Consider the following 13671-nt stretch of genomic DNA (forward strand, 5'->3'; position numbering starts at 1 on the left):
TGGTTCAGACATACTTACCTGCTGTGTAAATGAAAGTTTAAGAAGCAGGGAATGAGCACTAAGCCTGTGCATACCTTTCTCTCCCCTCCCCCCCTCCCCTCCCATACTGGCTTCCATGTGGAGATCCTCCTCTGTTTAAACCAGAGAGCTCCATTGTGTTTCAAATGGGGAATTCTGGTTTAATGATAGCTTACGAACCTGGAGTTTGACTAATAAGCTAACATGAAATCTCTGTAGGGGTAAAAGTTTTGGGGATGAAGCAATTAGAGGTGGAGAAACAGTGGATGGATGAAGGGCTAAGCGGCACTCTTATTGCTTCCTCAGTAACAATTGCATTTTCCTGAAGTGGCTTTTAAAGCTCACCGGCACAAAATTTGTTGGATTATAGTTGCATGTATTTGCATATAGAATGCAATATGCAATATAGAAGGGTAAGCTAATTGTTTTGAGGGGACCCATTGGAATCATTGGGACGTGGATTAGTCATGACTGGCTCAGGTACCACTGGTTTCAATGGATCTACTTTCAGTGTGGCGAGAAAATACAGGAGGGCTTAATTTGTGGATGACATGGTCTGAGCTCCCTATAAAATTAGACGACAGGCAGGGTGATGACATAGCGTTAGTCTTCTCTGAAGCACCCAGGGAACATATCACATACACAAGCAATGAATGACTACATTTTTTGTTCCATTTCTTATCTCTATCCCTCTATTTTTTTTTATTTATTCCCTTTCCTGTTTTTTTCTTTCTCTCCCTTTTTCTATCTTCCCTTTCCATAATAACTGAATTGTAATAGGCAATTTACACTAAGTGCAAACACATAATATAAAGTAGTAAAACATAGAGCTGGGTGGATCTGGGTTTTGTATAAGTAGTGGCAGAAAATGGAACATTTGTTGCCATACTTGTAAAAATGGAATAAAAGGGCACAAGACTGTTTTTTTAAAGGACAGCTCATACCAAAGTCTTAGAGAAAACAAATATTTGTAAGATATAAAGCTAATTGTCAATTTCAAATATAAACCCAGAGTTTACCTTTAAAAACTCAGAAATGTTAGAAAAGTCAGAGAACAAATCCTTATGCATCAATCTTTAACATTTCCAGCAGACATTTGTCTGCACAGGATAACAGCCTTTCAATAATGGTACAGCATCTTGATTTATTACACATTGGTAAAGCTGTTGTTTGTGCCTCATCCTACCAACTTATTTGATGGTGCAGAAAGTAAAAGGATTTGGTTTTTGCATATATAGAATTTCTAAGCCTTTAAAAGAATCCTCATACCATCTTAATGAATTGATCAACACACGCCATTCGAATATGCTCAGGAGTTGCTGGGCTATTCAGCGTAAATATTCCAGTGAATCCTCTTTCCTTACGTGCTGCAACAATAGCATCCTTTATCGCAAAAAAGACAGAACATCCCAAGAAGACAGCTGGCTCACCAATTGCCTGTCAGTTACAATAACATGCATATAAAAAAAATACAAAAATCAAAATGAGAGCAGTGCAAAAAATGTATAAGAAGTCCAAGACTAGGGCATACAAGGGCATAACTGGTGGATCTGGCCCTGCTGCCACCATTGTGTATCGTACTGCTCAATCAATTGATTGATTGATTATATTTCTATGCTGCCCCATAGTTCACAGGGCTGCCCCATAGTCCTGGGTGGCTTACAGCAAGACAAGAAACAAAAAAACCCAATAATATAATCAAAACTTTACAGTGGAAAAATACAAAATCAATATAAATACAATAATATAATAGCAAGCACAAGTTAATATACAGTATTAATAACAGCAATACAAAATCAAAGTTACTTAATACAATAATATAATAATATTAAATAATGAAATACAGTGATAACACCCCCCACTCAAACTCCCATACCCACCAGCAGAAATTGGCTAAGCAAACAGCACAGCCCTGCCTCAGCATCTTCCCTACATTGTGACACAGCATGAGAAAAAGGCCCAGTCTTTGGGGCCCTACCCAGAGGGTGGACCTGATGGAGTCAGAAGTTCACAATGACATTTATGTTGAATGTACATGGTGCTTAGCCTAATGAAACAGGATTAAGAAAATAAGGATTGCTCAATATAAAATAGATAAGTTAGAGCAATGTAGACTAGAGCATAGATTGCTTACTATTAAGGTTCCTTTTGGTTTAGCCTGGGAGAGGGTTTCGTCTCATATTGCCCCAAAAAGCTTTGATCATGTGGCAAAGCTTTGTTAGAGCCCTAGCTAGGTCAGGCTTCTACTTCGGTTACATGGCCAAGTTTCAGGGAATTAAAGGAAGAACCCATCCGCCAGGCACAAAAGGAGGAAAGAATTCTAGCATACCTCAGTGAGAAGGTGCAATGGAGCTGGACCATGTGTTTCAAGCAAACTGTAGCCTTACAGAGAGTCGGCCCCTTAAAAGAGTGTGTACGATGCGGTGTAGACCCATCTGTCATGCCAAACTGAATGGAACCTTCATTGCTTACCTGTAACTGTACCTGAGTGGTCATCTGAGCATTCATACATAGGGACTCTGCTCTTCTGTGTAGGCCAGTGGTGACGAACCTATGGCATGCATGCTGAAGCAAGCACATGAAGCCCTCTCTATTGACACATGAGCCAAGTCACCCCAGCATCACCCCAGCAGCCAAGCATTGGATAACAGCGCACATAGGGGCCATGTGCATGCCAAATAGGGACATACAAAATAGTTGTTTGAAAAGTTCTGAATAAAATAATCCAGGTACATAGCACCCAATCCAGAGATTTGCAGGAACCAGACTGTTCTCAGATCCTCTCTCTGAAATGTTACTGACGGCTATGTCAAGTTAATGTGCATGAGCTGGGCAGCAGTACTAAAGGCTGCCTTTTCTTAAAATGCACTTGCAGGTCAGGAAAATATGCCTGGAAGAGATACTGAAAAACTTTTTTTTTTGTTAATAGACTGGACATTTCCACGTGCAATGGCCACCTTTTCCCTTTTCAAAACAGCAGTCCTCTAATACCACATCAGAGCTGCATTCCAAATCTAAAAAACTGCTTGAGACTGTAGCTTGATTGTGAGGGTAGGATGGGAAACCAACCAACTCAGAAAAAAGCCTTGTACATGTGCAAAGGTGTTTGCTGGACCGTAGGTCTTGAGTACTATCAACTATTTTAATTTAACCCGTCCAGAAAGCCACTTGGGCTAATGGGCAGGATAGAAATCAAATAAATAAATACATTCACATGCTTACCTTGGACGAATAAATTGCACTGCTGTTTTCTGATGAAGAAAGCAGAGAGACAGAAAATTGTTCTGGGACGTCACAGACTGCAGGGATTTTATACTGATTTGGGCCACAGGTAAGCAGAGCTCCTTCTGGAGAGTATTTGAGCACCTCCATTGTATAAAGACCAAGACCTTGTACAAAAGCACCTTCAATCTGAGAACATAATTATACATAAATCAGAGTTAATCTCCTGGGAGCATTTTAATTTGCCACTACAGATCAAGCTTAATTATATTAACATCCACGTAATTTGTCAGCAAATTTCACACACTAATCTGGTTTAGAAGTTTCAGAGTGTATGGTTATATATAAACCACACTATAGAGAGCCATTGTGGAGTGGAGGTTTGAGTGAGGGACTGGGGATCTGATCCAGGGAGTTGAGGTTTGAGGTCTCATTCAGCCGTGAAACTCACTGGGTGACTTCTTGCCAGTCACAGACTCTCAGAGCAATTACCCCAAAAAGTTGCTGCTGCTGTTGTTATAAAATACAGCTATGTAAGCCACCAGGGTTTCCAAAAAAGGCCCGATATAAATGCAATGTAATAATAATAATAATAAAGATAATATAAAACATTATACAGATACTGTAATAAAAATGGCACAGTTTTGTGTGGAGGTAAATCATATTTGTAAATTTAAAATAAGGTTTAAAAATGGAATGCTTTAATTTTAGCCAACATTACAAGATCTGAGGGCAAAACTCAACGTAACGTGCATGTATTTTAGGTCCTTCCAGATAAAGCTTATACAATCACACTACCTCATTCATGAAATTTTATGTGGGGTCCAAAGATTGCCACTTTCTGTTTGTAGCCCTTCTGTGCTCTCCCACTGCTGCTGCTTTTTTCCTACCACAAATAATCCATTAAGAAATAAAAGAATAGTTGCATGATGCATGTTGAGCAGTAGTGAAGCTAGGTCAGTTTAGAACCTTTGGGCTATTGGGCAGGATATAAAATGCATTTAATAAATAAAATAAAATAGCTTGATTTTAATGGCTTCGTAGGCTCCTCTCCTTTCCCTTTAGAAAGCCATGTGTTGTGAGGTACCCCCATTGCCTACTGCTTTCTGGATGGCCATTTGGTGGGGCCTGAACTGTGGGCCCATGAACTTTGGCCCCAGGGTTCCACCCTGGCTGCACCACTGCTTTTGAGTGTTAGCACTAGGAAACCTCCATCTTGAAGCTGCAGTAGTTGGGCAGCTTAGGGCCACAGTGGGGATGGGGGTGCAAGACAGAGAGAGCGGGATTTGCCCTACTATAGATCCAAACAGAATTGGAGATGGGTGGGCAGGCACACTGGCTGTTTGCAGGGGGAGGAAGGTACCTGAGGTTATGCTACAGTGAACATTTTTTTAAGAATTATATGCCATCAGAATATATAGTGGTGGCTTCATCAGGGACTAGGAGCCCCTGATCCAAGCTTTTTGAGATTATAAATAGCTTAAAATGTTGCTGTCTTTTTCCTGCTGCTGGTGGTCCCTTGATACACGCCTTGCTCTTTTACATGATAAAGGAAGTCTGGTTTAGAGGGGAAGAATCACATGTAATAGAGTCTGCAAGTGAAGTTGTATTGTTCATGAGAACTTTAGCTTACTGATGAGATGTGTGTGTCAAGGAATGTAAAGCACCAGCAGGAGTCTCAAAATGGGGCTTTTACCAGTGGTTTTCCACTGCCTTACATCCTATACCAGTGATGGCGAAACTTCTAGAGATCGAGTGCCCAAACTGCAACCCAAAACCCCCTTATTTATCGCAAAGTAAATAATAAATAAATAAAACCTGAATACTGAGGTTTTAGTTTAGAAAAAACAACCCACAGCCAGTCCAAGCAAATCCTCTCTCTCTCTCTCTCTCTCTCTCTCTCTCCCTCCCTCTCCCTCTCTCCCCCCCCCCCCCCCCCCCCCTTGGGAGCACACTGACCGGCTATGTGAAAGCTTGGATGGGTTGCGGCTAATGAGTCACGGCTCGTAACATCATTGCCTGGTGCCACTAATCCTTTCCGAGCAGGTGCATGGCCCCTATGTGCACTGTTATCCGATGCTCAGATGCTGGGGCAACTTGGCTCGCCTACCAACACAGAGGGCTCTGTGTGCCCGCTGCGGCATGCATGCCATAGGTTCACCACCACTGCCCTATGCCATCAATGCTCTGTGTGGGACAGGAGTGTGATCAATCTTTTCCTCTCCCTCCACCCACACACAACTATTATCTCTGGAAGACTACAGGTGACTTGAGAGCTTGTCTTCTGGAACTAATAGCCTCCATGGCAGGAGGGATTCTCTTTGGGAGTATGGTGGGGAAGAGAAGGATTAATCCCACTTTCCTGTAGCCATAACAAATACTGGGGTACCTATCCTGGATCATACTACCTGTCTTCGAAGCAGCTATTAATACTAGAAAACATACAATCCATTTAGTGTCACCCTGAGCTTTGTACTTTAAGAGCTTCACTTAGGATACTGCCCTTAACCTTGTTAAGGTCAGCTAATTGCAATAGTAATCCACCAGGCCCTATGAAATCCGAGCATCAGAACTTGCCCCTCTGTCTGAGCCATGCCTCATCAAAGCAAACCTTCACTGGCTAAGCTCCCACTTCTTCCCCTGTTCTGCTTCTATTTGGAACCAGACTGCTGTTTACCTATCCTGGATTGCACTGCCTGTCTTTGATCCTTATACATTAAAGTTGTGATTTTTGGAAGAAATTATGAATGTAATTCATGATAAACTGAAGGTTTGCATGCACATTGGAAAAAGCTTGATCTCTGAAAGACACTTAAAATGTTTGTGTAACAGATAATTTTGCTGAAGCAAAGAATGCTGTTTTGCTGAGCCCCTCCTCCTAAAGGATGGCCTTATGCCATCCTGTGGTTCTTCCAGGCAGGGGCCTGCTGGACCTCCTACATTCAAATACTGTGGTGTAGCTGTTCGTTCTTGCTCAGTTACTCTTTTTCTGGACAGAAAAAGGGATGGAAGAAGCAGTGGGAAAACTCTGCCATGTAGCAACATCATTAGCTACCCCGTCAAATACTGTGAATGAGGCAGGGTGACTGCATAATAAAAGTGTAATTTGAAAGGGCCTTGAGTCTTCAGTATGGAAAATATTATTAATCCAGATCAACATTCCAAACAAGCTATTGTTTGAATTTGCAATATTGCAAATATGATGATGTGTTAATAAAGGCATAAATGGTGAAAAGGCTAGGTTAAAAGAGAAACACAAAACAAATTATGAAAAAAATCCAATTTGTCTCCATTTAAAACATTATTTTATCATAGACTGAAAGTGGAAGTGAATATCTTGTATTATTTTTAATGTTTAAAACCATTTAAAATGATTTGTCATGTTTTACTATACATGGATCTGTTTGCTAACCAATATTAATTTACTCTGATTTTCCAAAATTCAGCTCTTTATTACTTTGAAACGTAATGAAATTACAGAACAAAAGTTATATTGATTTTCATTGTAAGCCGTCCCAAGTGGTGGATATGTTAGAAAAGCTTTTAATAAATAAATAAATAAATAAACTTGGCATGTATACAGTCCTGTTTCTTATGCACACACATACAAACATACAAACAGGGTAAGTTTCCACAGATCCAAAGTGTGAACTATCCGTAAGTGTGAACAGATGAATGTCCTCAAACGAGTACACACAGCAAAGACCTACAACTAATTAGGATCTGTACCTAGATGTTTAGGAAATTGTGTTTGCTTTTAACAGTTTATGTGGAACAATGATTTAGCCATAGCAAACATTTGCCTGAAATTCTAAAGCAGTTCTAAGAGGGGAAAGCATCAGCAATACTGGGTATTCAAAACATACAATAATTATAAACGTCTGATACATACCTGTCCTATATCTATAGCTGGATTAATGCTGCAACCAACATCCATAATGATGTCTGTCCTGATATTCTGTTTATTTTAAAAATGTATAAATTAATTGCTTTTTGTAAATGATTATAATGTGATGGTTAACTGTTCACAGATTATTTGTTTATATCAGTAGTCAGATAACACCAAGAAATGAAAAATCTATCTGCATTCATCTGCTTATCCTTTAATAAGACAACACTAAGAAAATGAAGGTAAAGAAGGATTTTTATGTTGGAGATGTTTTTAGTTTGATTTTATTATAAAATATCATGTTTTCTACTTTAAGGGATTTAGCTATGACATGTGTTTGTATGCCACAGAAAAGGTGGCATGCAACGACAATCTATTCAACAGCAAAATATGCCTCAAGACATGCCAAAGTTCTTGAGTTCACAAAAGGTAGTTTTTTTATTTTTATACTAAATTTTATTATAACATAATTAAAAAACAATGCCAGTATAATAGATATACAATTTTTAAAAAACACAAAATACAGGGAAAAAACTATATATACGAAACAAAACAAATAAACCACAGTCAGTGCACCCTCCACCAGGACCATGGCTATATGTTTCTATCATTTCTTTCATCTTCCTTACTTCTGCTTCTAACTTTCCACTCTTTCAGGAATACCCCCTTCCATCCAAAATTGTATTGAATCAGCTGAAGGTTTAGTACCCTTCCCTTTTATTAAAACATATTCAATGAATGAACCCATATATCATTAAAATCATTTTTCTTTGTGAGTCCTTTTTTCACCCTAATCCCACACATCAACTTTATTATCATTAACTGCTACATGTATTCCAAATTTCTTTATACCATTCAATTAACTGAAGATCCCATTTCTCCTTCCAGTTCTTTGCTATTATCAATTTTGCTGCTGTTACCAAATTTTTATAATTCTTTAATGTTCTATTTCAATTCCTTTTCATAAAATATTAACAGTAATGCTGTTTCAGGATCTGCTTCAATTTTTAAATTCAGTATCTTATTCATCTCTTTTAAACCCATTATCCAAAATTTCTTAATATTTTCAGATCTCACCACATATGGAAATAGGTACCCATGTTTCATCCACATCTCCAACATAAACTTCCTTACTTACTTTCTCTTTGGTGTTAGGCAAAGACCTTCCTTTAAAAAATATTTTAATAACCAATGCCATAGTACCTTTTGTTTTGTATTTTTGCTTGTATTTTATTGTTGTTTTTAATGTGTTATTAAAAGATCTTTGTGACCTTCCTCTTTGTGACAGCCTTTGAGGTACTTACAGAGGGTATCATGTCCCCCCTCAGTCTTCTCTTCTCAAGGCTGAGCATGCCCAGTTCTCTCAGTCTCTCCTCATAGAGCAGTGTTTCCAAACCCCGGAACATTTTTGTTGCCCTCCTCTGAACCCTTTCTAATTTACCTGCATTTTTCTTAAATCTTGGTGCCCAAAACCTAATGTACCTCTCAGAGCTTTTGTGAGGATAAAATGGAGAGGAAGCTAGTGTAAGCTGCCTTGAGATCCTTGAGAGGAAAGTGCAGGATATAAATGTATGAAATAAATCAATGTATGTCTATTAAAACAGACTAAAATGATATGTCAGTACTTTTTAATGATTTGAAACCCAAGCATTTTCTTTCCAACTCACCCCAGAACACTGGGATAGATTAATAAGTGCTTCAAAGCAAGTCAGAACATTGCTCCATTTACCTCACCATTGCCAACACTGACTGGCACAGGTTGTTTGGAGTTTCAGGCATGAGTTTTCCTACTCTATCTGGAGATGCAAGGACGGAACCTGGAGCTTTCAGTATGAAAATAAGCTATCTAGTCATAGCCTTCCCCACTGAACACACAGGGCACCATGAGTACTGAAGGTGTCTTCCACCACTGCCAAGTGGAGACTGCTGGCTAACACATACTGCAACAGAAAGTTGCAATATGTGTTAATGCACAAAGTGCTTAATTGATGAAGCATTTCTTGACAGGGAGCTTAACGACAACCTTTGTTTTTTGGGGGGCAAAATAACTGTTTACTGATGGGAACCAAAATTGCCTCTCTGGATTTGTGGCTCTTGGGTGATGATCAGCACTGTAATAATCCTGTAAACCCCTCTGAGAAGACATGCCTTGTACTCAGAGCTTCCTCAAATCACTCCCCAGTGTCATTCCAGCTTGCATCTCTGTCCCAGATTATTTTATCATGGCCACACAATAAAAGTTCTGTTCATATTTGAATTAATAAATATGAGTCCGAACATTTACTCATGTAATTACCTTATGATCTCCTGTTAGACAGTCTATTTCAACTTCTGAACAAGCAGCTCCATAAACAAAATATTCAAATGGTCGGCCTTCCCCTTTTTCCCAATCCATGTTTGTATCATAACCTCTGGTGAATCAAAATGATTGCAAATCTTGTTAAGATCCCTGCTATTATAAATGTATGCTAATGTACAAGTTAAATAGCAATCAATTTAAATAACCACAATATAATCATAATGCCAATAATGAAAAATAGAATAATAGTTATAGCAGCACTGTGTTTATTTGACTTGTGCCATACTGTTTTTCTAAAGACCTCAGAGCATCTTACATGGGTTATTTCAGTCCATGCTGCAGTACGATCTCCGCCCAATAAAACCTGGTGAAGTTGAAGAGAACCGAACACCTCCATGGGCCACATGGAAAGTTTGTGAGGGTTTCTGATAGGATGCCCACATTCGCTTTAAATAATTTCCATGCATGAAGGATAAAACATGCATGTTGGCTGCTCCCCGAGGCAGCTGTTGAGAAGATAAGTTTTCTCCATATTTAATGCACGTACTGTTTGTGTTCATATCCCACTGAATCAGAAATGGGGGACTCTGGACATGGAGCTTCTCTGTCCAGCCTGTAGACATTTCTCTTCCAATCCTTACCCTCCATCTCCAAAGAAAAGGAATCCTTGCTATTATCTGTGGTCATTCTTTTGAGATAACAGCAAGGATTGCCTCTCATATGCTGCTTGCCACCTCAAATGGGATGGCAAACAGTGTGTGAAGGGGCACCAAACTGAGGGTGCAACATTGTGGCTAGACTGTGGTCAGAGCCCTATTTTGTAATCTATTTTATCAAAGAAACTTAAACCAAACCATACATTATAATAAATGAAAAAACATGCTTAAACCAACTACTTCTGTTCTGAAGAATGAATGAGTGTGAGGTCCCAATCCAGAATGTATTTCTATTCCGAACTGGACCTCTAAATCAGTTTTCTGCAAAAAGCCCACCCCCATTCTAGGCTGCTATTTGCCCTTGAGGTTGCTGTCTGCAGTATATCATTCACTGAATGTAATCACAACAGGGAGTATTAAACATCCTTGTTCAGCTGAGCTGCATTACAATCCAAGCATATTCAACACAGCTTTATAGATTGCATGGCAGATACATTTCCTCTGCATTTAGAATGTATTTTACAATAGGGGGTTGTGACATGAAAGGAATGTAAGCACAAAGATTGAAGGGAAAGTGCCAGTAGCAGAAAGTGTGAGGTAACCTTCCGAATGCATACCACATAGGCACTACTTTGATTATTCCCCTACCCCTTCTCCTTTCTGCACAAGTCTCAGATGCTCCAGAAGGTTCAGTGTTATAAATATTTTAAAGACAATTATCATTAGATTTTATGCTTAAACTCTGTTTTTCTAATAGGAATTTTAAGGATAAACGTTTCAATTACCTGAAGAAGCCAGTAGCTGAAAGACTAATGCTTTGGCGAAAAGCTTGCTTAACCTGTGAAGAAAGACCTTCTTAGGAGAACAAAGAGATATTTTCTTAATACTACTGCAGTAGAACTACAAATTCAATTTTGTTCTTTAGACATGATAGTATAATAGTAAACAATGGATTCAATGGAATTTACATGAGTATGCAGCTTAAAGTAAGATAATCTAAATTAAATCTAAGCTAATCTATGAATGTTTTTTCAGTTTTTTAAAGAATCATCTCTACTGCTTTTTTTACTTAACCAACATTTTGTTTTGCTTACAGTGAAGATATACATGTTATTACATGGACATGATAAATGCAGTTTGATTATAAAATTTGTATACCAACAGATGTTATAATAGCATACTGAAGTTCTGAAGTTATTAAGGACACATATATCACTGATAGTGAATATTTTGATTTCAAGAGGGATAATGGGACCACTTAAATATATTTTCTGATAGGACGTTGATTGTCTATGGTGGTTTCATACATAGAATATTACCCAGTCTTTCCATGTTCCCTCAGGGTTTTTGTCCATGATGTCCTTAAGCCGCTTCATAAGAGTTTCACATGCATCCTGTGAATGAGAAACAGTAAGAAAATGAGCATTGCAAAGGAAATGAGTAATCCTTTTGCTTTGAAGTGTACACAGAATCTGGTTCTCCTGAACCGGAATGGGGAAAGAACAGCTGGCGGAGGCCCCCGTGGAATCAGTGCCACACAAGCTATTGCCAGTTCTTTTTCATAGGATTCATTGGCTTCCAGGATTCAGCAGCACGCCACGTGAGCAGTGCTGACTCGAGGCAAGGACAAGGATGATAGTTGTGCAAGGTGCCAAACAATATGCATTTCCTACATGCACTGGGGGAAAAAACAAAGCAACTGAGAAGATGATAATCTATGATTACTCATCTATTTTACTGTGTTTTTTTACATGCAATATATTAGTGCTGAGCATCTAACTTCTGATTTCCACTACACACACACAATGCGAAGAGATGAGGCAATACCCTTGAGCTCCACATTGCCCATGCAAAGAAGTGCAAGAAAATGGCTCCTGATACCAACCAAACAGGCAAATCAGTTTATTTTGGTGTAGCAGGCCAGAATGCTCAAATTTCAAGTATTCTGTTGACATAAATAGCTAGCTGAAATATCTTATTTCTTTAATTACATTCGGTTTGTGTTTTGCATTGTTCAGCAAAGTTTACTAGAAACGTATTTTTTGTTCTCTGAAGAAATGCTAGTAAAATAAGAATGAAAAGTATCAATAAAATTAGCAAAGCTAGTTCTTTCTAATCCAGATTTGGTAAGAGGTTTGAAATGTATCTTTGCAAAGAACATTCTGAATACTATAGAAACAATTTCAAAAGACCCCTCAGAGTATTTCAAATTTTATAATTTCAAAAAGCTTGAAAATGCATGTATAGTTCGCCTTCCATTTTCTTATTCCTTCCTGAATAATAATCCTCAAAATCTTTGTCCTGTGTTAGTACCTCAAGACCAACCAATCCAAATTAGATCTAATGTAAGCAATATGCAATTCTTGGCCCAAAGAGATACAAAGAGGCAATATCATGTTTTACTTGGTGCCAAAAGGGAAGAAATGAATGGGAATATACCTAACCTTAACTGCCATTCCATTGATGTCTGTACCAATAGAGGCTGCTGTAGGTCTTGTATTAGGCACAGTCACTGTACTTGTTTCACAGATAAAAATATAAGATGCTGGTATCCTTAATTCACGACTGGCAATCTGTTACAAACACAACAGGTAGTCATGCTGAGTTGGATTATGACTGAATAATATGTCTATAAAGGCAGCCTCATTACATCCAATTAGTTACCTCCCTGTGGTACCCTGATCTTGCCCAGCAACAAGAAAAAAGAATTTATAAACTACCAGAAAAATGCAATATTAAATCCACAAGGTCCATTAGATTGACATGTAATGTGTAGTATATGGTTACTTCTTACCTGTATGATTTTGGTGTGAATACCTTGACCTAATTCAACACCACCATGAGCTACCAACACATGTCCATCCAAGTAGATATGAACAAGGGCTGCAGCCTATAAACATTAGATTAGGAGACGGGTAATTTCTGACATTGTAAAAAATACAAAACATGAAATGATTTTATTTCATAGAATGGTGAACTGAAAGGAAGACATTGGTGTGTGTTAGTTTTAGCAAAATCCCAACATACCTGTGTAGCAATATAACAATTCTTTATTCAGTTGAGAGACTGACTAATAAACATGGAGATACACAAAACGCACATTCCAGGGAGTAGCTGTGTTCATTTGTTACTGCAAACATGAAAGAACGTCTTTCGTGTCTGAAGTATATCCTCATACACAGTATATGTATGCATATGTGTACTCCGTAAATATTCACTGTGTTTATCATTTATATATTTGTGCTCTGCACAGAAATGTCACAGGCCATGGAGTTGGATCCATGCTTTACAATGTTTTTCTTAATCTCCCATCTATGTATGGCTGTACATAAACACATGTGTGTGCATACACACGGCGGAGGGGGATCACCTGGCCCCACTGTTTACAAACAGCCGTGACATCCAAGAAGCAGTCTGTCACATTTCTATGCAAAGTTCAACTATTGCAAGCAGTAGGTGACAGTTACACAATATTCCTAGCCTTTCTATGCTGCTAGTTCACAGTTTTCTCTGTGTGAAGTTATTTTGTTGGACAATAGTGATTTTGAACTTACCAGCACCGTGTCCTGAACGTTTTTTCACAAGCT

The 13671-nt window shown here is 38.6% G+C and overlaps 1 protein-coding gene across 1 annotated transcript in view; it reads right to left on the reverse strand.

The window, feature by feature from the left end:
* Positions 1 to 1281: 1281 nt before the first annotated feature.
* The window catches only part of AOX1 (aldehyde oxidase 1), a 62297-nt gene continuing 49907 nt past the window's right edge, over positions 1282 to 13671 (reverse strand). Inside the window, exons 27-34 of the mRNA XM_044431888.1 lie at positions 12879 to 12974; positions 12529 to 12657; positions 11404 to 11478; positions 10870 to 10922; positions 9426 to 9540; positions 7133 to 7198; positions 3241 to 3429; positions 1282 to 1455 (exon numbers count right to left, since the gene is read on the reverse strand). Of these exons, the coding sequence (XP_044287823.1) occupies positions 1282 to 1455; positions 3241 to 3429; positions 7133 to 7198; positions 9426 to 9540; positions 10870 to 10922; positions 11404 to 11478; positions 12529 to 12657; positions 12879 to 12974 (897 nt within the window). The remainder of the gene's footprint in view (positions 1456 to 3240; positions 3430 to 7132; positions 7199 to 9425; positions 9541 to 10869; positions 10923 to 11403; positions 11479 to 12528; positions 12658 to 12878; positions 12975 to 13671) is intronic.

The sequence above is a fragment of the Varanus komodoensis genome, unplaced genomic scaffold, assembly GCF_004798865.1.
Source record: "Varanus komodoensis strain SLA01 unplaced genomic scaffold, ASM479886v1 scaffold23, whole genome shotgun sequence".
Classification (NCBI taxonomy): Eukaryota; Metazoa; Chordata; class Lepidosauria; order Squamata; family Varanidae; genus Varanus; species Varanus komodoensis.